This window comes from Lampris incognitus, chromosome 21 (assembly GCF_029633865.1).
Source record: "Lampris incognitus isolate fLamInc1 chromosome 21, fLamInc1.hap2, whole genome shotgun sequence".
NCBI lineage: Eukaryota > Metazoa > Chordata > Actinopteri > Lampriformes > Lampridae > Lampris > Lampris incognitus.
In genome coordinates this window covers 6,556,980-6,583,630 of record NC_079231.1, presented here as the reverse complement: position 1 = coordinate 6,583,630, position 26,651 = coordinate 6,556,980, and the positions used below count along the sequence as shown (strand labels likewise).

Here is a 26,651-nt window from a genome sequence, read left to right as displayed (position 1 = left end):
CTACAGGCGTAATTTATGGGGGGTCAGAGTGGACATGTCCCCCTCAATATTTAGAAGAGGTGAATTTGTCCCCCCCCAAAAATATATCATGAAGGATAATGTTAACTCCCTCGCCAAAAAAGGTAAAATAACAACACAGACAGTCGAACTACTTAAAATGTCATTCATACTTGTTTTCCAACGATTTCGTACACCCCTATGCTTGGACCATACCATTTTAACCTTGCCACTGGGATTGCCGACCTCGTTGCTGTCTTGCAGTTGCTCCTGACAACCAGGAGACCGGAGCATGAATGATCGTGTAAGTAAGTGTAAGTAACGTAGCTAGCCAGCTTGCTTGTCTAGCCCAGTAAGCCAGCACCACCCTTTCTTACCTTTGGGGTTTCTGAGTTAGATTTTTTTACGTATTTCCGGATGAATTATAGCCTTATCTAGTTTATAACTTGTGTTTGAGATTATCAGTTCCGACCCCCTCACGAACTAGCTAGCTAGCGCTTGCTAACAGTAACAAAAAACTTAGGTAAGGCAAGTTTATTTATAAAGCACAACCAAAAGGCAATTCAAAGTGCTTCACATGAAACATTTATGATACATCAAAACAAAGGACAGTGAGCAGGACAACATTTAAAAGAGTACATTTAAAAGCACATAAAAACATGAAAATAAAGTTGCATAGTTTTCTAATTTAATGAAAGGCAGCAGCAAATAGGAAGGTATTTAATTTGAACAAACTAGGTTTCGGCAGACCTGCTGTTTTGTGGTAGTTTATTCCAGACGTGGAGCGTAAAATCTGAACGCTGCTCCATGTTTACTTCTGACTCTGGGGACAGAAAGCAAACCTGTGCCAGATGACTTGAGAGGTCTAGATGGTTCAAAAGGAAGTACTTACCTTACTTACCTTTTTTTCTGATATGGCAAGAGAAACAGATTATTAACAGATTTTAGTGTAGTCGACGGAAATGTTTGACTTGAGGTATATTTAACTGTTACAACTCACTTTTTCTTTTTCTCAAATGCTACAGGTCTGTAATGATTGACCATGACCTAAAGGTGCTCAATGCAGTCAAATGTGTTTTTCCAGATGCGAAGGTTCTCCTTTGTTGGTTCCATGTACTTCAGGTAAAGTGAATGATTACACTTCATTGTCCTTTGACAGGGAAATGAAGAATATTGTCCAGTTGAAATTAAAATAGACAAATAGAAAAAGTGAAGCTGGTTAGGTACTTCCAGAAGAAAAAGTGTTAATTCTTAAAACTGGAATTGAGCAAGGCAACTGTGGGATCTGTTTTCCTCATGAAATGCTTATTGAAGTTGCATCTAAAGCATTTTGGTATGCTGCTGTAGGCTGTTAATAGGTGGCTTGTGAAGACTGATGGAGGGCACTTGACAGCTGAACAGAGAAATGTGGTCATACATGCCATGGTGTCAATGAAAGCATGCCTAACGGTAATATTCTTTTTTTTAATATTCATAAGCCCAGTGCTAATCAATTGGTGAATTATAGATTTTGAATCCTGTTTACTATTATGGCACAAATGACATAACTTTGTACAAGCCGATAAATATCACCCAAAAAACAGAAATTGCAGTTTTAACAACTGATATGTTGTACCATTCTCAATCAAATATATGGTTGGCATGTTTTTCAAATCATTGCCTTTTGTAATTTTTAAAAAATGTAAAAATCCCAATTTTTTTGGAGTTGGGATTGAGCCTGTAGTACGGGGGTGGGCAATTATTTTGGCTGAAGGACCACATTGGGTTTTAGATATTGACCGATGAGCGGGTTGGCGCTGGCAACTAGTTTGATGGAGGTTAGGGGTCAACTAACAATTTTGTAGACCTATGTCGGCATATTGGCAGGAAAAATATTTTGAGAAGCCAGTAAATTTGGTGCTAATCTCAAACCAGTAGCCCCACTTTCTTGTGAGGACACGTTAGAATGCTGGGTGAGAAGGGATTGGTGCTGATTGTATTTCTTGAGTATGGCAACCCTTTTTTGACTAATCAGGCCTACAACCTGATTTACTTTGGCTTACTCCGATAAGGCTCCCCGGGCCGGATTAAATAGCCCATTGGGCCGCATGTGGCCCCCGGACCTTAGTTTGCCCACCTCTGCTGTAGTATGTAGCTACAGCTAAGGACTAATTACAAAGAACTTCTTCAATCTTTGTAGATGCTTAATGATACTTAACAGCCTTTAATAGTGATATTCATGTTGTAGGATCTCAGTCATAAATCTGTTTTTCAGGAAGAAGAAATTCGGAGTGTGTCTGCGCAGAAGTGCAGCGAGATTGACACCTATTTAGATAGTACTCATGTGACAACCTACCTGAAGACCAATTGGTTCAGTTATGCTGAGCTGTGGGTCAATTTTGGTCGAAAATTCTTTCACTTCAGCAGTGAGACCAACAACAAGGCAGAGAGGTATCATACTAACCATTTACCATTCATATTTTAAGCAACAGATACATGTACATTTGTGTATTTTTTTCAATATGAATATGGTGGCAATTGTTTAATTTACTGATTTTCAAATAAATGTATTTACAGAAGAGCATAAGCAATAACTTAGAAGAGGGGTCAGCTGAGCAATTAGCCATCTAAAATTAGCTGATTTAGGCATGAGCTTGACTCCATGGCCTGTCCGAACTAACGCTGTGCTCCATTTCCTTTAAAGTACGAGTGACATGGTGGATGATTTGCTGTCCAATCTAAAAATTTCCTGCTCTTCACATGTGAATAACATACTGCATTTTTCATTTGTAAGATTCTTCTTTACATTGAAGTACCAGTTTCTACGGGGCCAGGCCAACGAGAAAGTTGACCAACTTCTACACTTGCTGTGTGGAGATATCAAGAAGTATTACAGGCAAGTTATTTTACTTCAGTGTCATGGTTCTCTTCTAGTCTTTCATACCGTTGTATCTTAGAAAATAATCTTTTTATCTATATTGCAGTTACATGGATGACCTCACAGAAGCTGGAAGGCTGAAAGTGGATACCTCTGCTGCTACCAAGGCAGCTGCAGTCATGATTGAAAAGGGTCTTGGCACAAATTTAATCATTGACGAAAATGGAAAATGTTCTGTGCAATCTGAATCTGGTCCCAACTGCTACACAGTGGATTTAGTTAGATTTATGTGTGACTGCAACAGTTTCAGAATGGGTAACTTGTGTAAGCACATTGTGTTATTAAAGACAGAGGCACAGAGGAGAGGGATGGACATTGAGAGCGTGCGAAATGCAGCAGCAGAAAAGATCATCAATACTCAAATGTACCACAAAAATGATGAAAATGTAACCATCTTCCATAGTGATGGAAGTATTAGCATTGTCAGTCATGACACTTTATGCACGTGTATAGCAAATAGCCACAAAGAAAAATGTGTCTGTTTGCATGTTGTAAATATTCTCCAACCTCAAGAGCTACATAAGTCACCTACAGATTCCCAAAACAATGCAGAGTCACAAGGGCCTGAAGCCGAACAGAACCCTTCTATACAGGCCATGTTGTCAGACCTACTTGACTGGAGCAAATCCGATAGTTTCAAGCCAAGCCTTGACCTCTATAACACTGTACAAAGAGCACACAAGCTGGCTTTCAGTGACTTCACCAGTGTTTAAAAAAAAAAGAAGAAGAAAATTGTGGCTTTACACGCATATCGCCAAAGAATGAAGAGAACAATGAATAGATCGAACCAACAAAAAAGAACAACAACAACACACAACAGACTTCACTCAAAGAACTGATTTTATTACTTATGCACCAGTGGTGGTGTCTTTCCTGTGGGAGAAGGATACAAACGATACGATTAAATGTAATATACAGACTATATTAATGAACAGACATAATTGTAAATGTGTACAATAAAACTCACTTCATTTCTTGATTTCGACCAACTTTATTTTTTCGGCCAGACAGGAGTCAATTAGAGCAAATGTGCCCTTCAATATATTTGGGCCAAGGCCATGACTGGCCAGGTCATACTCAGCCCAGTTAGCCTCCATTGCCTTCAGGAGGTGTCGAAGAGTCCTCCTGCAAATGTATAGTAAATGTTATAGTAAGTTGGGGGGCATTGTGAATTATGAAGCTTCTTTTCAGTCTAAGAGTTTAAGTAAAGCAGAGGGAACTCTACCACGCTACATTTCAAAATGTATATAAGAGGAGAACATGAGATGGTTTAAGATGATAGCTGAAAGAAGAATTAAAAGAGGGAGAGAAGGAATATGTGAGAAGAATTACACTACAGTGCATCGCTTGTGTGCACTGGGGAAGTTGCCTCATCCCTTCTTGGTACACCAAGACACAAACCTCATCTCTGATCTGGTACACAAAGAAAAGTACCTGCAATTTTCAGCCTTAAGTATGGCTTCATGCGTGCCATCATTCTCCTCCTCCAGACATGCCTGGGCAATCCTGATGATGGGGAGAAACTTGCTGGCCAGGTAGCTGATGTCATCAGCCAGCGTTACACATTCCTCTACAAAAACACAATTGCATAATTACATTTGGAGAAATGGCGAGAGGAACCTTAATGATAAATACATGTCTATGGCAAATCTGTCTTTTTTACAATAGAAGACTGCAGTATAGGTAATTTCTGGAGGTTGAATTTCAAAACTCTGCAAACATTACCTATACTAAAGGTTTTATCAGTGATCCTGTTTGTACATGTTTGTGTTTATATTCACATTTCCAAGCAGACGTATTTGTCCGATATAACTCATTTTATGTTTTGCCTCAGGAACCAACAAGACACACAAGAGAAGAGAACATAAGGAATGTAGGGAATTGAGAGCTAGCGGATCACATTGAGATATATAAGCTCAGAATCGCTGATACAGCCTTTAGTTGTGAACCATCTATTGCTATTTTGCTCATCTATAGCTCTTTTGCTCATCTATTGCTCATTAAAAACTGATTTGTTCCTGCACCTACTCCACGGTCCCACAATGCCATCTTTCTGTAAATTGATTTAACTACCATAGTAATCAGAGTGCTCTTTGCTGCTGGTACTGACTGTCTATTGGTTGGCATGAACACCAAAACAACAAGGGAAAGAGAAAGGAAGCGGTCACAGCTATGGGTGGGAAGAATCCATCCAATAATGATTCTATTTGGATTCCTTAATCCAAACTTCAATATATCATAAAATATTACATTTCACCATGGTTACTTATACCTATCCTAACAGTTACCTTCACACAACTTTGTCATAGTTGTGGATAGCTTTGTGCGTGGGCATGGTTCCACATTGGCCTCTTTTAACTGGCCCACTAAGGTGTTTTTCTGTCCCTTTCCCTTCCTCACATATGCCACAACAGCATTTGCAGAGAAGCACTCTGGAGGAGAGCATCTCCTCCTCAGCTCCTCTGCACTCACCCAAAATCTGAAATATCAGTGAAAATGTTCATTTTATTTTCTGTATGGTGGCACAATATTTGACAAGAACGGTACACACTTGTACACAATAATCGTAGCTTTTAATTATTTTTAAACAAATAATGTAATAAGTGTGAAATATTGTAGGTAATGACAGATGAGTTGTCTCTTGGCTTTGGTGCCATTTGAGATCCGGAGAACACGCTCCACCTCAAACACAGTGCAATTTTATCAGCAACGGCAGCAGCAGTAGTATCTTCCACTATAGAAGTAAAATTGGCATTTCTAATGAAGTCTCATTTGTAAGGAGCATATATTTGTCTTTGAGGAAATCTTTGTGGAACCTGTTATTTACAAATGGTCATTCTGTCATAGTTACAGCATGCAACTTAAGAACAGTGTGTGTGTAGGGGGGGGGTATATCTCCATACCTTGTTCAGCATGAGGTGATGCAACCATCTTTGTTCGGGTCTCTGCTTCTGTTGATATATAAACAGAAACAATTATACCGTGTAACAGCATGTCTATAGACAGAAACCCAGTAAGCCAATAGTCTTGCTTAGATACAACCCCAGTCCAAGTAAAAGTTAATGATCTTGTAAATCAAAGAAAATATCTCATAACTACACTCACCGGCCACTTTATTAGGCACACCTGTCCAACTGCTCGTTAACGCAAATTTCTAATCAGCCAATCACATCGCAGCAACTCAATGCATTTAGGCAAGACTGTCTGCTGCAGTTCAAACCGAGCATCAGAATGGGGAAGAAAGGTGATTTAAGTGACTTTGAACGTGGCGTGGTTGTTGGTGCCAGACGGGCTGGTCTGAGTATTTCAGAAACTGCTGATCTAAGGTGGCCAGTGAGTGTATATTCATTACCAACAACCGATAGATAGAACATTAGAGACAAAATATAACAGGAATATCCTGATTAAAAATATAATCTGTAATGAATTAAATGAGACATTTGACTGGTTTTTTACGTGGTCCAAAATCAATGTACAGCAACAGCATCTCTGATCATATGAATACAGAAAACGCCACACATACATGAGAAAAGGCCAACTGAAGTGTACCTTCTGGAAGTTAAACCAAAAGCTGTCACTGGTTGATGAATATTAAAAAAACAAATAAAACATACCAATGTCGTAGTATTCAAAATGTCTGTTTTGTAAAAACAGCTCAGAAGGGTTTTTAGCAACAAACTGCAGAGGGCCACAGTTTTAAACTTGGAGAGGTTTTGTGTTTTTTTTCTGAAAGCATCATCTAACAACAACAAAGTCTCATCGTTTCGGTCTGACAACATCAATATCTGTCTCGTTTTTTCTGATTTTAGAAAGTGGACTGAAAAGATGTGCACGTGAGAATAATCTCTGGTTGAAGAAGAAGGTGATATCCTGTCTTGATGAGCTTTGATGAACGTACGACTATTTTAACACCAACAGAAGTGTTGACAGATTCACATAATACACATATAATACAATATATACAAACACAACAAAATGATGGGACACCTTGATGATGCTCACCTGATTCTAGGTTTCCTCTGTTCTCCGGCCTGTCTCTCTCTCTCCTCAGCGAGTGGCGGGGAGACTCTTGACGTTTGTGCGAAAGTGTGTGTCTGTGTGTGTCGGAGGGAGCGCTCTGTCTGTCTCCCCTGGTTCTGTCTCTCTGACATCTAGACAGAGAGTTTTATACCCTACCTGGCTGACGCAGGCTGCCAAGACCAGCCAGAACTGTGGGGACAAGCCCCCTTCTCGACCCCCCCCCCCCACACACACACACACATCTGCCCCGGCCCTTCCATTGTGTCTGACCTGCGTCACTAATGTGGATTTTTGAAGAGATGGAAAGGTAGAAGGGGAGTGTGTATCCTGTGATCTTCATGTGATTTCATCATATTCTGCTAAGTGTGGGTATTATTTGTCTTTTTTTTTATTCTTGAAGAAGCATGTAACACAGAACAATTTTCCATGTGAGTGGACAATGAAGTATCATCATGTCAGGGGAAATGGATGACAGCTGGCAGGGAAAACATCTTGATTAATAAAGCAATCATTTGTAAAGATCCGCCATTACCAGCCTTATTTTCACCCACACACACAATCCCCAAATCCATTAACATGGCAGTGCAGTGAAAGGAGGCGAGCGATGTTCCTCCTGGGGTCAGGTTGCCCGCACCGAGACCTGGCCAACACCATGACAACACCGTGGTGATGCAAACTTGGACTGTGAGGAATCTGGGTGTGATCCTGGACGACCAACTGTCGCTTGCTGAAGACGTAGCATCGGTTGCTTGCTCCTGCAGGTTTCTCCTCTATAACACCTGGAGGATTCGCCCATTCCTCACCGAGGAGACGGCACAGGGCACTGTTTTGTGTTTCTTGTTTCTGTTTTTCACTAAGTAAGACTCTCAGGGAAGTACTGATTTTCTTCAAGCCATCTATTTCCAATGAAATACAAGAGTTCCTGAAACAAGGAATCCAAGAAATCTGGATAATACACAGACTTTTCAAACTGGCATATCTTCTTCCAGTAATTTTTCAAACTCTGTGAGGTGTGACGTCATCTTTGGAGGCTGGACACGTGGCATCAATTCCTGTGACACTGTTTGCTGTACTGTTAACACCAAAAGCATCTTTTGCTAGCTCCAGGTCTGCATCCTCCTGTAACTTCCTCACTCTTCACTTCTCTGCTAGTTGCTCCTCCGGCGTAAGCTCCGCTCCCTTTTATTCCTCCTGTTTTTTCCTTGGCCGACTTTCTCTCTCTTCATTTTTCTCACTAAGCTTTTTCTTTTCAGATACCTTTGGCTCCGGTTTAACTTCCACTTTTTCTTTTCTATCTCATCCTCATCCTCATCCCAGTTGTCCTTTATATCCTCATCCTCATCTTCACCTTCCCATCTGTCCAGCACTACCGCCTTTTTGATCGACTCCTCCAGCTCGAAGTTATTTATCGTCGTGTCGGTCCGCCACGTTGGCTGTGCTAGTGTGTTTGACCCCTTGGGCGTTGTTCATAGAGAAAATGAATGGGGTTTCTTTACGTTGATTCTCTTGTGATGATGTGAACAAAAATACCGTATTATCGCTAATATTGTGAATCTGCAGAGAAAGAAATTAAATAAGTATTAATTTACATTATTGTATGATTTATACTGGATTGTAAGGTAGTTACAGAATTGAATGAAGTTTTTGAAAGGAAAAAAAATAATGAATGATATATGAGCGATGTTTTTGTGCAGCAATTTAGCCAGTTGAATTTCACAAAGAGGAGGTTTAAACGTTGGTTTGATTTCAAATACAGGAACATCCTAATCTCTGTTTTGGTTCCAGGTCTTATTTTTGGAGCTGCGTGAAAAAAATCCCTTGGTTTTGCCCAAAGAGAGCCGAGGTGTTTGAAACAAAGTCAAATCAAGTAAGCAAAACCCAAACTGCAATATCTACTGTATTTCTGATGCAAAATATTAATTTGTACATTGTTTGCTAGAGGAACACTTTGGTGTAAAACATTGGGGTTTTTGGAAACAAATTCATGATAAAATGCAACATATTTATCCAATAGTTCTCATTAGAAGGATTTTAAGTACTAAGCAACCATGTCGACCACAAGTTATTCCAGTTTGTGTGTTTTCTGAATGTTGTTGGTCTCAGTCCTGACTTGCTTTTTGAGTTTGAAGGAGCTCTGCCGTACTTTCGGATGCTGACGCACTGATTGGAAAATTGCATGGTATTAATAGAGACCTGTGTTTACAGGGTCATCCTGAATGGATGCATAGTCTGAGTACACAGAGAGAGAAAACAGTCCATTAAGCTTCTTCCATAGCCTTGTCTGTTTCTGCAGACACACACACACACACACACACACACACACACACACACACACACACACACACACACACACACACACAGATACACACAATGGGCTTCATACATGAACGCTCTCTTTAGTTTCTTGTACATTTCTCTTAAATTTGTTCTTGTGAGACATGTGTGCGAAAAAAAATCATCATCTGATGCAGGGATCATGCCTCACAGCTCAAACTTGCTCTTACACACGTTTCAGATTTGGATTCAGGCAACTTTATTTACCCCAGAAGGGCAATTCAGTTTCACAATCTACCCAGACCATACACAACTCACAGACAAGTGGCAATCAGCAGTATGTCAAACACAATAGACGGATCTGTACATGGGCAAGAGATGCACACCGGCACCCTTGTTTGGCCATGCAAGCAGACTCACACGAGGACCCGGCGAAGGATAAAAAGTCACACAAGTTGAAAGAATAAATAAATAAAGCATCCTAAGATGCATTGCACATTACATTCCAGCACCATGATCATTGATGCCATTTCTTGGTAAATTTAATTTATGAACAAGCACCAATTAGTAGCAGTCATTGTTTTCTTTCAGGAAACAGTTTTTACAATCAGATCTGTACGTGTGAATGGTTGTTGTATGTCTATCTATCTATCTATCTATCTGTCTGTCTGTCTGTTTGTTGTCCATCCTCAGTAAACCGTTACTTTCATCCTTTCAGGGGATTGTCAGGATAGGATTTCACACACACACATCCCAACACACACCTCTCTCTCTGCAGACCATCTCCGGCCTCCAGGAGGAGCTGAGGAACCACAGGCATCGCGTCAAGGTTCTGGAGATGCAGGTAATCTGTCTGGTTTTCTGTGACCAGTGGTTCCCTAGGGGAAAGTTGTATTATTTAGTCATTTTGTTTGTTGTAAATGGTTTAATAATTAGATAGATGAACTGGAGTGTGTCCTTGCTTTACAAATATCTAATGTAAAAACCCTGGGAGTAAAAAGTAGAAAAAACACTCAGTAAACAAAGCTGCTGCTCTCTGGAGTCATGGGTCATGGACTCATTTCTCAGTGGACAGTTTGTTATTCCTTTCAGTATGAGCACAACTATTTTAGCACACACATACACACACACATGCACGTGCGCACACACACACACACACACACACACACACACACACACACACACCTGCATGATTGTACTAAGTCCTCTCTAACCCTGAATACTAACAGGATTAGCTCCAGTCTGCCCCTGTCAGGGTCCCATGTTCCTCTGTGTGTGTCTGTTGTGGAGTGTCACGTCTTGGGGCATGACCTCTCACTTCCTCCCCTGTGGCCTTGAAGCTCAGCGGAGATGATGATGATTAGGACGACCCCTGGGGGACCCTTGGAAGCAGCAGAAATTAGCATGACTATATGATTATTCATTGTTACTGTCTGTCTCTCTCTCTGTTTCTCACTGTCTTTCTCATCTTCCCCTTCTCTCTTTCTCTTTGTCTCTCAGGGTGAGAGCATTGATGTGAGTTCATCAATAGACGCTAAGCTGCATTCCTTGGAGCTCCACCAGGAGGAGGCAAACACTCTGCTCCACGTCCATGCAGCTCTGCTGTACCAGCTGCAGGCCGAGCTGTAAAACCTGTCTTGCTTTGTAGAGCGCCTCCAACGTAACCCTGCCTGCATGGTCAACGTCCTCCAGCCCGGGACATTTCTTGGCCTACAGGGGACGCGTTCCTGGAATCTACCCTGTCCTGGGCTCCCCCAACTCTGGGTACCATCTAGTGTGTGGGTGTGTGTGTGTGTGTGTGTGTGTGTGTGCCTGTTCCAAGAAGTAGACAGTCCAATCATAGTTTAATGAACTGATCCAAGGAGTCTATACAATTGAATCATTACTCAATAGAATTAGAAACAGTGGTGAATGGTAGTTATTCAGAATGAGTTGTGTGTGTGTGTGTGTGTGTGTGTGTGTGTGTGTGTGTGTGTGTGTGTGTGTGTGTGTGTGTGTGCGTGCATGTGTGAAGCGCGCTCAGCGACTCTATAGGCACATCTTCCTTGGCTGCAAAGAGGAGAACAGTGGACGGAGTCACTATGAGGCTCTCTTCATGCTGTTGGCTCTGCTCAGCGTGGAGCTGGCCAGTGAGGAGGTGGTGGTGGACTTGGTCAGACTGGTCCTCGCTCTGCAGGTAGGAGACAGATGCAAATAACAACAAGGAAATGTGTGTTGAGAAGCCATTAAAGGCGGTGGTTGATCAGGGTAGGTAGACAAGGGCATTTACACTGCCGGAGTTAGTGATTAAATTCCTTCAAGTCGGCACAGGTGAATTGATTTGGATAAAAGTGTTTGTTATAGTTTCTCACCCGTCCTCTAAGTTCAGACTGTCTTTGAGTCACGTGTTGTTAATATTTTTAGTTTATGTCTCAGAAATTTCCAGGAAAAAGAAATTCGTCCATATCGGGAATACCCTTACATCCCATCAGATCCAAACCTTCCTGTTTGCAGCTTTTCTTTTATCGCTGATTGGCTGTCCTCTCTCTGCCTGTGATTGGTTAATTCCCTCTCAAAGAGCTGGCTCTGGCCAACCAGGAGCAGCTGTCGGTGTACAACCGCTGTGCTATCCACGCCCTGTCAGCCACTTTCCTCAGCCTCCTCTCCCATCTCACCAGCATCCCAGCGTTCTGCCAGCATGTCCGCCAGGTACTGCTGTCCTCTGCTTGTGTGTGTGTGTGTGCATGTGTGTCTAAAATGTCACTGAGGGCTTTTCCAACTGTCTTGTGCGTTATGACTCCTAACATATAAAGCGTGTCAGTGATAGTTGTACATATTGCAGCTAAAAATGAAAGATGAACATCAATAAACTATTTAATTCATCACATTTGCGCCCTGTCATGTCGTTTATAATTAAGCCACCCAATCAACATCATCTATGGGTGTTGATTGGTTGATTGGATTCTTGTGTACAAGGATGTAGATCTTCATTAATTTGCTCCCATTTGAATTCAATTCAGGATCATGGGGGGGGGTGTCTTTCCCAGCATGCATTGGGAAGAAGGCAGGGGCCTCCTGTCCATCACATGACCCTACACACTCCATTTGTGCATATAGAAAATTATGAGTCGCCATTTCCCCCCATCGAGAACAAGGGGAAACCTGTGAAGTCCACACGGGGCTGGGAGTAAAGATGTAGACGTTCTTAATCGTGAGGTGAGAGTACCAATGACGACAACAACTCAAATTCCTTTTGCTTGCAAATTCTCTTTATGGTTTTTAATGCTTTCATTTACAGTTAATTACATTAATCAATAAATATCAGACACATCCTCTTCTCTCTCTCAAACCTCACTTTCTCTCTGTCGTTTCCCAGACTAACCAGCAGAGGGCGTCAAGAGGTTAAGCCTGGAAGGGGGGGGGCTATTGGTTGAACTACAATCAAATGACACCGCTGGCTAAAGGTTAGAGCTAATCTCTCCTCATTCTCTCTCCTCCTCCATGGATCCTCCTCTCTCCCTCTCTCTTATCATCTGCTGTCTGTCCTTGTTGAAGACGGCCTTGAACAGAGTCATCAGGGTTTTCCGGTTCTTCTCGTCCCACCTCTTCATGAAGCCGCCGTAGCGTTTGGTGCGGCGCGGCTTGCTCCAGCAGAAGTGCTCCATGGAGTAGGAGCGCTTGTCCTGGCTAGAGGCATGCGGGTCGGCGGGGGGCAGGAGAGAGGAGGAGGAGGGGGAGAGGGGCTGGAGGTGGGCGTCGCCTGGGAATACGGGCATCTCAACAGTGAGGTCAGAGCGACACAGATGGATACACTCCTGAATAAGAGAGAGAGAGACAGCGACGAAAGGAGGTGAATATTGTTGAACTTAAGCTAAACGTTATTAGGCTCTGTGTGTGTGTGTGTGTGTGTGTGTGTGTGTGTGTGTGTTTGTGTGTCTACCAGCACGCTGCTCTCAGACTTTGGCTCTTGACAGACGGGATGCTCCCAGCACTGGCTGGCAGCTCCCCTGGCCACGCCCACCACTGCCACGACCAATAGCCACATAGGACACATTTTTCTGTCTGTCAATCAAGACATTGACAGTGACAATTCAGTGGAGGACACATTCACAGCCGTCAGAGCAGATAGATAGATAGATAGATGATGGATGGATGGATGGATGGATGGATGGATGGATGGATGGATAGATGGATGGATGGATGGATGGATGGATGGATGGATGGATAGATAGATAGATAGATAGATAGATAGATAGATAGATAGATAGATAGATAGATAGATAGATAGATAGATAGATAGATAGATAGATAGATGGATGGATGGATGGATGGATGGATGGATGGATGGATGGATGGACGGACAGACAGACAGATAGATGGTTAGATAGGTAGATAGATAGTTAGGTGGATAGATAGATAGATAGATAGATAGATAGATAGATAGATAGATAGATAGATAGATAGATAGATAGATAGACAGACAGACAGACAGACAGACAGACAGACAGACAGACAGACAGACAGACAGACAGACAGACAGATAGACAGATAGATAGACAGACAGAGAGACAGAGAGACAGATAGACAGATAGACAGATAGATATAGTTAGATAGATAGATAGATAGATAGATAGATAGATAGATAGATAGATAGATAGATAGACAGACAGACAGAGAGACAGATAGATAGATAGATAGATAGATAGATAGATAGATAGATAGATAGATAGATAGATAGATAGATAGATAGATAGATAGATAGATAGATAGATAGATAGATAGATAGATAGATAGATAGATAGATGGTTAGACGGATAGACATAGATAGATAGATGGTTAGATAGATAGATAGATAGATAGATAGATCGATAGATAGATAGATAGATAGATAGATAGATAGATAGATAGATAGATAGATAGATAGATAGATAGATAGATAGATAGATAGATAGATAGATAGATAGATAGATAGATAGATAGATAGATAGATAGATAGATAGATAGATAGATAGATAGATAGATGGTTAGACGGATAGACATAGATAGATAGATGGTTAGACGGATAGACATAGATAGATAGATGGTTAGACGGATAGACATAGATAGATAGATAGATAGATAGATAGATAGATAGATAGATAGATAGATAGATAGATAGATAGATAGATAGATAGATAGATAGATAGATAGATAGATGGATGGATAGTTAGATGGATAGATGGATAGTTAGATGGATAGATAGATAGATAGTTAGATGGATAGATAGATGGTTAGATGGATAGACATAGATAGATAGATAGATAGATAGATAGATAGATAGATAGATAGATAGATAGATAGATAGATAGATAGATAGATAGATAGATAGATAGATAGATAGAACATTAGAGACAAAATGTAACAGGAATATTCTGATTAAAAATATAATCTGTAATGAATTAAATGAGACATTTGACTGGTTTTTTACGTGGTCCAAAATCAATGTACAGCAACAGCATCTCTGATCATATGAATACAGAAAACGCCACACATACATGAGAAAAGGCCAACTGAAGTGTACCTTCTGGAAGTTAAACCAAAAGCTGTTACTGGTTGATGAATATTAAAAAAACAAATAAAACATACCAATGTCGTAGAATTCAAAATGTCTGTTTTGTAAAAACAGCTCAGAAGGGTTTTTAGCGACCAACTGCAGAGGGCCACGGTTTTAAACTTGGAGAGGTTTTGTGTTTTTTTTCCATCCCTCTTCTCATCCATTATTTTTTTCTGAAAGCATCATCTAACAACAACAAAGTCTCATCGTTTCGGTCTGACAACATCAATATCTGTGTTGTTTTTCCGATTTTAGAAAGTGGACTGAAAAGATGTGCAAGTGAAAATAATCTCTGGTTGAAGAAGAAGGTGATATCCTGTCTTGATGAGCTTTGATGAACGTACGACTATTTTAACACCAACAGAAGTGTTGACAGATTCACATAATACACATATAATACAATATATACAAACACAACAAAATGGTTGGGCACCTTGATGATGCTCACCTGATTCTAGGTTTCCTCTGCTCTCCGGCCTGTCTCTCTCTCTCCTCAGCGAGTGGCGGGGAGACTCTTGACGTTTGTGCGAAAGTGTGTGTCTGTGTGTGTCGGAGGGAGCGCTCTGTCTGTCTCCCCTGGTTCTGTCTCTCTGACATCTAGACAGAGAGTTTTATACCCTACCTGGCTGACGCAGGCTGCCAAGACCAGCCGGGACCGTGGGGACAAGCCCCCTTCTCGACCCCCCCCCCCACACACACACACACATACGTGCCCCAGCCCTTACATTGTCTTTGACCTGCGTCACTAATGTGGAATATCAGCTGGCAGGGAAAAACATCTTCATTAATAATAGCAATCAGCTGTAAAGATCCACCATTACCAGCCTTATTTTTACAAACGCACAATCCACAAATCCATTTACATGGCGGTTCAGAGACCTGGCCATCACCATGTCAACACCATGGTGATGCCAACTTGGACTGTGAGGAATCTGGGTGTGATCCTGGACGACCAACTGTCGCTTTCTGAAGACATAGCATCGGTTGCTCGCTCCTGCAGGTTTCTCCTCTATAACACCAGGAGGATTCGCCCATTCCTCACCGAGGAGACGGCACAGGGCACTGTTTTGTGTTTCTTGTTTCTGTTTTTCACTAAGACTCTCAGGGAAGTACTGATTTTCTTCAAGTCATCTATTTCCAATGAAATACAAGAGTTCCTGAAACAAGGAATCCAAGAGATCTGGATAATACACAGACTTTTCAAACTGGCATATCTTCTTTCAGTAATTTTTCAAACTCTGTGACGTGTGACGTCATCTTTGGAGGTTGGACACATGGCATCAATTCCTGTGACACTGTTTGCTGTACTGTTAACACCAAAAGCATCTTTTGCTAGCTCCAGGTCTGCCTCCTCCTGTAACTCCCTCACTCTTCACTTCTCTGCTAGTTGCTCCTCCGGCGTAAGCTCCGCTTCCTTTTATTCCTCCTGTTTTTTCCTTGGCCGACTTTCTCTCTCTTCGTTTTTCTCACTAAGCTTTTTCTTTTCAGATACCTTTGGCTCCGGTTTAACTTCCACCTTCTTTTTTTCTTTTCTATCTCATCCTCATCCCAGTTGTCCTTTACATCCTCATCCTCGTCTTCACCTTCCCATCTGTCCAGCACTACCGCCTTTTTGATCGACTCCTCCAGCTCGAAGTTATTTATCGTCGTGTCGGTCCGCCACGTTGGCTGTGCTAGTGTGTTTGACCCCTTGGGCGTTGTTCATAGAGAAAATGAATGGGGTTTCTTTACGTTGATTCTCTTGTGATGATGTGAACAAAAATACCGTATTATCGCTAATATTGTGAATCTGCAGAGAAAGAAATTAAATAAGTATTAATTTACATTATTGTATGATTTATACTCGATTGTAAGGTAGTTACAGAATTGAATGAAGTTTTTGAAAGGAAAAAAAATAATGAATGATATATGAGCAATGTTTTTGTGCAGTAATTTAGCCAGTTGAATTTCACAAAGAGGAGGTTTAAACGTTGGTTTGATTTCAAATACAGGAACATCCTAATCTCTGTTTTGGTTCCAGGTCTTCTTTTTGGAGCTGCATGAAAAAAATCCCTTGGTTTTGCCCAAAGAGAGCCGAGGTGTTTGAAACAAAGTCAAATCAAGTAAGCAAAACCCAAACTGCAATATCTACTGTATTTCTGCTGCAAAATATTAATTTGTACATTGTTTGCTAGAGGAACACTTTGGTGTAAAACATTGGGGTTTTTGGAAACATTCATGATAAAATGCAACATATTTATCCAATAGTTCTCATTAGAAGGATTTTAAGTACCAAGCAACCATGTCGACCACAAGTTATTCCAGTTTGTGTGTTTTCTGAATGTTGTTGGTCTCAGTCCTGACTTGCTTTTTGAGTTTGAAGGAGCTCTGCCGTACTTTCGGATGCTGACGCACTGATTGGAAAATTGCATGGTATTAATAGAGACCTGTGTTTACAGGGTCATCCTGAATGGATGCATAGTCTGAGAACACAGAGAGAGAAAACAGTCCATTAAGCTTCTTCCATAGCCTTGTCTGTTTCTGCAGACACACACACACACACACACACACACACACACACACACAGATACACACAGATACACACAATGGGCTTCATACATGAACGCTCTCTTTAGTTTCTTGTACATTTCTCTTAAATTTGTTCTTGTGAGACATGTGTGCGAAAAAAAATCATCATCTGATGCAGGGATCATGCCTCACAGCTCAAACTTGCTCTTACACACGTTTCAGATTTGGATTCAGGCAACTTTATTTACCCCAGAAGGGCAATTCAGTTTCACAATCTACCCAGACCATACACAACTCACAGACAAGTGGCAATCAGCAGTATGTCAAACACAATAGACGGATCTGTACATGGGCAAGAGATGCACACCGGCACCCTTGTTTGGCCATGCAAGCAGACTCACACGAGGACCCGGCGAAGGATAAAAAGTCACACAAGTTGAAAGAATAAATAAATAAAGCATCCTAAGATGCATTGCACATTACATTCCAGCACCATGATCATTGATGCCATTTCTTGGTAAATTTAATTTATGAACAAGCACCAATTAGTAGCAGTCATTGTTTTCTTTCAGGAAACAGTTTTTACAATCAGATCTGTACGTGTGAATGGTTGTTGTATGTCTATCTATCTATCTATCTGTCTGTCTGTCTGTCTGTCTGTCTGTCTGTCTGTCTGTTTGTTGTCCATCCTCTGTAAACCGTTACTTTCATCCTTTCAGGGGATTGTCAGGATAGGATTTTACACACACACACATCCCAACACACACCTCTCTCTCTGCAGACCATCTCTGGCCTCCAGGAGAAGCTGAGGAACCACAGGCATCACGTCAAGGCCCTGGAGATGCAGGTAATCTGTCTGGTTTTCTGTGACCAGTGGCTCCCTAGGGGAAAGTTGTATTATTTAGTCACTTTGTTTGTTGTAAATGGTTTAATAATTAGATAGATGAACTGGAGTGTGTCCTTGCTTTACAAATATCTAATGTAAAAACCCTGGGAGTAAAAAGTAGAAAAAACACTCAGTAAACAAAGCTGCTGCTCTCTGGAGTCATGGGTCATGGACTCATGTCTCAGTGGACAGTTTGTAATGCCTTTCAGTATGAGCACAACTATTTTAGCACACACATACACACACATATGCACGTGTGCACACACACACACACACACACACACACCTGCATGATTGTACTAAGTCCTCTCTAACCCTGAATACTAACAGGATTAGCTCCAGTCTGCCCCCGTCAGGGTCCCATGTTCCTCTGTGTGTGTCTGTTGTGGAGTGTCACGTCTTGGGGCATGACCTCTCACTTCCTCCCCTGTGGCCTTGAAGCTCAGTGGAGATGATGATGATTAGGACGACCCCTTGGGGACCCTTGGAAGCAGCAGAAATTAGCATGACTATATGATTATTCATTGTTACTGTCTGTCTCTCTCTCTGTTTCTCACTGTCTTTCTCATCTTCCCCTTCTCTCTTTCTCTTTGTCTCTCAGGGTGAGAGCATTGATGTGAGTTCATCAATAGACGCTAAGCCGCATTCCTTGGAGCTCCACCAGGAGGAGGCAAACACTCTGCTCCACGTCCATGCAGCTCTGCTGTACCAGCTGCAGGCCGAGCTGTAAAACCTGTCTTGCTTTGTAGAGCGCCTCCAACGTAACCCTGCCTGCATGGTCAACGTCCTCCAGCCCGGGACATTTCTTGGCCTACAGGGGGCGCGTTCCTGGAATCTACCCTGTCCTGGGCTCCCCCAACTCTGGGTACCGTCTAGTGTGTGTATGTGTGTGTGTGTGTGTGTGTGTGTGTGTGTGTGTGTGTTTCAAATCAAAGTGGAGGTCATGCAGATTTCCCCTTCGAAATTCCCAACTTATAATTAATTCTTCAAGTTCTCACATTCACTCTTTCTCTTTGTGTCTCTCTTTCTCTCACTCCTTCTATTCTCCCTGTCTCTATTAAAAAGAAATACGTGTCTGTGCTTTTTTTTTCTCCTTTCATCCCCGTCGCTCTGCCTTTTTCCCTTTAATTTCAATTCTGTTCAGCACAAATTTTCATTTGAATTCATTTGCACAACTGACAACTTAAAAAAACACAACAATTTTGTCAAATCAGATACAAACACAGCGATGAGGCGTTGCAATGCACAAAGATGACAGGAAACAACAGAATAAAGAGATGATTGCAATATTTATTCAATACAAAAAAACACATCTGAATGATTGAAATATTTATTTGTTAACAGACACAAGGTTACTTACCACTCCCGTCTCTGTCTCTCTGTCTCTGTCTCTCTGTCTCTGTCTCTGTCTCTGTCTCTCTCAGTCTCTCTTGGTCTCTCGGTTTCTCTCTCAGGGTTGAAGGCAGCAGAATGATCCAGGTGATGCTACTGAAGTCTCTGCTTCAGGTGAGAGGCGTTAGTCACTGCAGTCTCTCACAGCATCAGAGACTTTTTCCAACTGGAGTTCCCGTTTCCTCTCCTCTGGGTTTGTGTGTCAGTGTGTATTACCTCTCTCCGCCTGCAGGTGGCGCAAGGCTAAGACAGCACTAACGTGCTGACTGCGTTACCAAGCTCCTTCCTACAGCCACTCCTGTCCTACACCGAGATGGAGGACCCCGAGATCCGGTTGTTGGTTCTGTCCATCCTCACCTCCCTCATTGACCGACACCACAACGCCAGCACCCTGAAAACCATCAGGTCAGCACGCTAGTCACACACTGATCTGAATACTGTCCTCTAGTGTTCGGAGGTGTGAATGACAACAATAATTCAAAACGTAAGACAAACTAATTCAAATTGAATGGGATCGGGTAAAAAGTAGGTTTGATGACATCTGCCATTTTCAAACATATCCAGTGGATATTAGGTTGCTGAAGACTATGGGTATGAGTTAAGATTTTCAGGGGGAATCAAACAACAGCAATGTAGTGCAATACTGTGTGCTGTATTGGTATAGGGCCAGATTCAGATTTTTACCCAAATTAGGACACAAGACAGGTGTATGCTGTTATATAGCTAGACTGTATGAAACATATGATTACTTTGGTGGCACTTAAACTGGTGGCCCATTTTACTGTGATGATCAAATTTCTGTCATGCTGTCTGTCCGTCCGTCTGTCTGTCTGTCTGTCTCTCTACAGAGTGTCTGATGTCTCAGTTCTAAACCTGAAGGTGGATAAATGCTCTCAACAAGACAACCTCTTCATGAGGAAGGTAGGGTGTGTGTGTGTGTGTGTGTGTGTGTCTGTTCCAAGAAGTAGACAGTCCAATCATAGTTTAATGAACTGATCCAAGGAGTCTATACAATTGAATCATTACTCAATAGAATTAGAAACAGTGGTGAATGGTAGTTATTCAGAATGAGTTGTGTGTGTGTGTGTGCGTGTGCGTGTGCGTGCGTGCGCATGTGTGAAGCACGCTCAGCGACTCTATAGGCACATCTTCCTTGGCTGCAAAGAGGAGAACAGTGGACGGGGTCACTATGAGGCTCTCTTCATGCTGTTGGCTCTGCTCAGCGTGGAGCTGGCCAGTGAGGAGGTGGTGGTGGACTTGGTCAGACTGGTCCTCGCTCTGCAGGTAGGAGACAGATGCAAATAACAACAAGGAAATGTGTGTTGAGAAGCCATTAAAGGCGGTGGTTGATCAGGGTAGGTAGACAAGCGCATTTACACTGCCGGAGTTAGTGATTAAATTCCTTCAAGTCGGCACATGTGAATTGATTTGGATAAAAGCGTTTGTTATAGTTTCTCACCCGTCCTCTAAGTTCAGACTGTCTTTGAGTCACGTATTGTTAATATTTTTAGTTTATGTCTCAGAAATTTCCAGGAAAAGGAAATTCGTCCATATCGGGAATACCCTTACATCCCATCAGATCCAAACCTTCCTGTTTGCAGCTCTTCTTTTATCGCTGATTGGCTGTCCTCTCTCTGCCTGTGATTGGTTAATTCAATCTCAAGGAGCTGGCTCTGGCAAACCAGGAGCAGCTGTCGGTGTACAACCGCTGTGCTATCCACGCCCTGTCAGCCGCTTTCCTCAGCCTCCTCTCCCATCTCACCAGCATCCCGGCGTTCTGCCAGCATGTCCGCCAGATACTGCCGTCCTCTGCGTGTGTCGGTGTTTGTGTGTTTGTGTGTGTATGTGTGTGTGTGTTTGTCTGTATCGATTGATGTGATCTCCAAACGTCTGCTAATAGCCTGGTCCTATCTGTTTGTGTGTTCTGCATATGGGTGTGTATGTGTGTGTGTGTGTGTGTGTGTGTGTGTGATCCTAAATCAGCCTAATCATTAAGTTGTAATTTCAATCTCCTTTTAGTGGCGTCATTATTGGCCACCTATACATTACTGTTATCTATTATATACACGCTTGGCTATGGTATGGTTATTATTTAGTGCTTTAAGATGACCATAGGTTGACACACAAATGAATCTGCTTCATGCCGACTTTCCTGTCAGTCGCTTTGAATAAGAACGTCCACTAAATGAGAAAATGTAGATGAATCGTTGTCGATGATGACAGTGAGGAAGGCCTTTGCTATGATGATGTCAGTGAGGGTAGTAATAAAGACTAATCGATCACCGAAATCCTCTGTCTCTCTCTCTCTCTCTCTCTCTCTCTCTCTCTCTCTCTCTCTCTCTCTCTCTCTCTCTCTCTCTCTCTCTCTCTCTCTCTCTCTCTCTCTCTCCAGGCCTCCTTGCTGCAGTCTAAGCTGGAAGGATGTAGCGCGTGGGAGGATCACGCTATTCCCCCCAGTTCTCCCTCCCTCCTGAACAGGTGCCCCAACCGACCAGAGGAGGCGCTAGTGCAGCGACCAGGACACATACCCACATCTGGCAAAGGTTCATTTCTGCTTGGCTGTGAGTCCGCCAAGTGTAGGCTACGTAGTACAGGATGCATACTGCATTCTGTGTACTGGGTAGTCGTATGCTTCAGTAGTATCCAGTATACACTTTAGGTAGAAATGTACTTACAATCTGGACACCGCTTTTGTCTTGGGAGGCTTGTTTGATCCGCTTGAAAGCAGTTAAATTCACCTGCACAGCGTTATTTCAACTTTTGAAGCTGAATTTTGACACATCTTCTGAACGTGGCTCAACATCTGGATGGGGTCAAATTAGTAGACTTGTGCTTCCAATAGTGATAACTCCCATAAAAAAACCTTTTTAAAAACTGTTGATGTGATTTTTGTTGAAAACAGTGATGATATTTGTTGTGATTGTTTTTCCTCTGAACCGACTGACATCGAAGTTCCCCCCAAGAAATCAAAACAAACACCCAAAAAAGATTTGTTGATGCTGTTGTCCTGTTGAATAAGTGTGTTTTTGTGTGTGTGTGTGTGTGTGTGTATGTCTAAAATGTCAATGAGGTCTTTTCCAACTTTCTTGTGCGTTATGACTCCTAACATATAAAGCGTGTCTGATAGTTGTACATATTGTAGCTAAAAATGAAAGATGAACATCAATAAACTATTTAATTTATCACATTTGCGCCCTGTCATGTCGTTTATAATTAAGCCACCCAATCAACATCATCTATGGGTGTTGATTGGTTGATTGGATTCTTGTGTACAAGGATGTAGATCTTCATTAATTTGCTCCCAGTTGAATTCAATTCAGGATCATGGGGGGGGGGGGTGTCTTTCCCAGCATGCATTGGGAAGAAGGCAGGGGCCTCAAGGGGAAACCTGTGAAGTCCACACGGGGCTGGGAGTAAAGATGTAGACGTTCTTAATCGTGAGGTGAGAGTACCAGTGACGACAACAACTCAAATTCCTTTTGCTTGCAAATTCTCTTTATGGTTTTTAATGCTTTCATTTACAGTTAATTACATTAATCAATAAACATCAGACACATCCTCTCCTCTGTCTCAAACCTCATTTTCTCTCTGTCGTTTCCCAGACTAACCAGCAGAGGGCGTCAAGAGGTTAAGCCTGGAAGGGGGGGGGGCTATTGGTTGAACTACAATCAAATGACACCGCTGGCTAAAGGTTAGAGCTAATCTTTCCTCATTCTCTCTCCTCCTCCATGGATCCTCCTCACTCCCTCTCTCTTATCATCTGCTGTATGTTCTTGTTGAAGACGGCCTTGAACAAAGTCATCAGGGTTTTCCGGTTCTTCTCGTCCCAGCTCTTCCTCAAGCCGCCGTAGCGTTTGGTGCGGCGTGGCTTCCCCCAGCGGAAGTGCTCCATGGAGTAGGAGCGCTTGTCCTGGCTAGAGGCATGGGGGTCGGCGGGGGGTAGGAGAGAGGAGGAGGAGAGGGAGAGGGGCTGGAGGTGGGCGTCGCCTGGGAATGCGGGCGTCTCAACAGTGAGGTCAGAGCGACACAGATGGATACACTCCTGAATAAGAGAGAGAGAGAGAGAGAGAAAGCGACGAAAGGAGGTGAATATTGTTGAACTACAGCTAAAGTTTATTAGACTCTGTGTGTGTGTGTGTGTGTGTGTCTACCAGCACGCTGCTCTCAGACTTTGGCTCTTGACAGACGGGATGCTCCCAGCACTGGCTGGCAGCTCCCCTGGCCACGCCCACCACTGCCACGACCAATAGCCACACAGGACACATTTTTCTGTCTGTCAATCAAGACATTGACAGTGACAATTCAGTGGAGGACACATTCACAGCCATCAGAGCAGATAGATAGATAGATAGATAGATAGATAGATAGATAGATAGATAGATAGATAGATAGATAGATAGAACATTAGAGACAAAATGTAACAGGAATATCCTGATTAAAAATATAATCTGTAATGAATTAAATGAGACATTTGACTGGTTTTTTACGTGGTCCAAAATCAATGTACAGCAACAGCATCTCTGATCATATGAATACAGAAAATGCCACACATACATGAGAAAAGGCCAACTGAATTGTACCTTCTGTAAGTTAAATCAAAAGCTGTTACTGGTTGATGAATATTAAAAAAACAAATAAAACATACCAATGTCGTAGTATTCAAAATGTCTGTTTTGTAAAAACAGCTCAGAAGGGTTTTTAGCGACCAACTGCAGAGGGCCACAGTTTTAAACTTGGAGAGGTTTTGTGTTTTTTTTCCATCCGTCTTCTCATCCATTATTTTTTTCTGAAAGCATCATCTAACAACAACAAAGTCTCATCGTTTCGGTCTGACAACATCAATATCTGTCTCGTTTTTTTTCCGATTTTAGGAAGTGGACTGAAAAGATGTGCAAGTGAAAATAATCTCTGGTTGAAGAAGAAGGTGATATCCTGTCTTGATGAGCTTTGATGAACGTACGACTATTTTAACACCAACAGAAGTGTTGACAGATTCACATAATACACATATAATACAATATATACAAACACAACAAAATGATGGGACACCTTGATGATGCTCACCTGATTCTAGGTTTCCTCTGCTCTCCGGCCTGTCTCTCTCTCTCTCCTCAGCGAGTGGCGGGGAGACTCTTGACGTTTGTGCGAAAGTGTGTGTCTGTGTGTGTCGGAGGGAGCGCTCTGTCTGTCTCCCCTGGTTCTGTCTCTCTGACATCTAGACAGAGAGTTTTATACCCTACCTGGCTGACGCAGGCTGCCAAGACCAGCCGGAACTGTGGGGACGTGCCCCCTTCTCGACCCCCCCCCCCCACACACACACACACATCTGCCCCAACCCTTCCATTGTGTTTGACCTTCATCACTAATGTGGATTTTGGAAGAGATGGAAAGGTAGAAGGGGAGTGTGTATCCTGTGATCTTCATGTGATTTCATCATATTCTGCTAAGTGTGGGTATTATTTGTCTTTTTTTTTTATTCTTGAAGAAGCATGTCACACAGAACAATTTTCAATGTGAGTGGACAATGAAGTATCATCATGTCAGGGGAAATGGATGACAGCTGGCAGGGAAAACATCTTCATTAATAAAGCAATCATTTGTAAAGATCCGCCATTACCAGCCTTATTTTTACCCACACACACAATCCCCAAATCCATTAACATGGCAGTGCAGTGAAAGGAGGCGAGCGATGTTCCTCCTGGGGTCAGGTTGCCCGCACCAAGACCTGGCCAACACCATGACAACACCGTGGTGATGCCAACTTGGACTGTGAGGAATCTGGGTGTGATCCTGGACGACCAACTGTGGCTTTCTGAAGACGTAGCATTGGTTGCTCGCTCCTGCAGGTTTCTCCTCTATAACACCAGGAGGATTCGCCCATTCCTCACCGAGGAGACGGCACAGGGCACTGTTTTGTGTTTCTTGTTTCTGTTTTTCACTAAGTAAGACTCTCAGGGAAGTACTGATTTTCTTCAAATCATCTATTTCCAATGAAATACAAGAGTTCCTGAAACAATGAATCCAAGAAATCTGGATAATACACAGACTTTTCAAACTGGCATATCTTCTTTCAGTAATTTTTCAAACTCTGTGAGGTGTGACGTCATCTTTGGAGGTTGGACACATGGCATCAATTCCTGTGACACTGTTTGCTGTACTGTTAACACCAAAAGCATCTTTTGCTAGCTCCAGGTCTGCATCCTCCTGTAACTTCCTCACTCTTCACTTCTCTGCTAGTTGCTCCTCCGGCATAAGCTCCGCTTCCTTTTATTCCTCCTGTTTTTTCCTTGGCCGACTTTCTCTCTCTTCGTTTTTCTCACGAAGCTTTTTCTTTTCAGATACCTTTGGCTCCGGTTTAACTTCCACTTTTTCTTTTCTATCTCATCCTCATCCTCATCCCAGTTGTCCTTTACATCCTCATCCTCATCTTCACCTTCCCATCTGTCCAGCACTACCGCCTTTTTGATCGACTCCTCCAGCTCGAAGTTATTTATCGTCATGTCGGTCCGCCACGTTGGCTGTGCTAGTGTGTTTGACCCCTTGGGCGTTGTCCATAGAGAAAATGAATGCGGTTTCTTTACGTTGATTCTCTTGTGATGATGTGAACAAAAATACAGTGTTATCTCTAATATTGTGAATCTGCAGAGAAAGAAATGAAATAAGTATTAATTTACATTATTGTATGATTTATACTGGATTGTAAGGTAGTTACAGAATTGAATGAAGTTTTTAAAAGGAAAAAAAATAATGAATGATATATGAGCGATGTTTTTGTGCAGCAATTTAGCCAGTTGAATTTCACAAAGAGGAGGTTTAAACGTTGGTTTGATTTCAAATACAGGAACATCCTAATCTCTGTTTTGGTTCCAGGTCTTCTTTTTGGAGCTGCATGAAAAAAATCCCTTGGTTTTGCCCAAAGAGAGCCGAGGTGTTTGAAACAAAGTCAAATCAAGTAAGCAAAACCCAAACTGCAATATCTACTGTATTTCTGCTGCAAAATATTAATTTGTACATTGTTTGCTAGAAGAATACGTTGGTGTAAAACATCGGGGTTTTTGGAAACAAATTCATGGTAAAATGCAACA

At 42.2% G+C, this 26,651-nt stretch overlaps 1 protein-coding gene and 2 pseudogenes across 1 annotated transcript; all 3 read right to left on the bottom strand.

Moving 5' to 3' along the window:
• Positions 1-3,438: 3,438 nt before the first annotated feature.
• LOC130131794 (eukaryotic translation initiation factor 3 subunit J-A-like) lies at positions 3,439-10,028 on the bottom strand (annotated as a pseudogene).
• Positions 10,029-12,669: 2,641 nt separating this feature from the next.
• Positions 12,670-23,831, bottom strand: LOC130131793 (pro-opiomelanocortin A-like). The gene is made up of 5 exons (XM_056301570.1): positions 23,718-23,831; positions 23,310-23,608; positions 18,072-18,169; positions 13,128-13,249; positions 12,670-13,002 (listed from the first exon to the last, which is right to left on the bottom strand). The coding sequence occupies exons 1-5, from the start codon at positions 23,829-23,831 to the stop codon at positions 12,670-12,672; spliced, it is 966 nt and encodes a 321-aa protein (XP_056157545.1).
• A 193-nt stretch (positions 23,832-24,024) lies between these two features.
• Positions 24,025-26,066, bottom strand: LOC130131792 (eukaryotic translation initiation factor 3 subunit J-A-like; annotated as a pseudogene).
• Between the last annotated feature and the right edge of the window lie 585 nt (positions 26,067-26,651).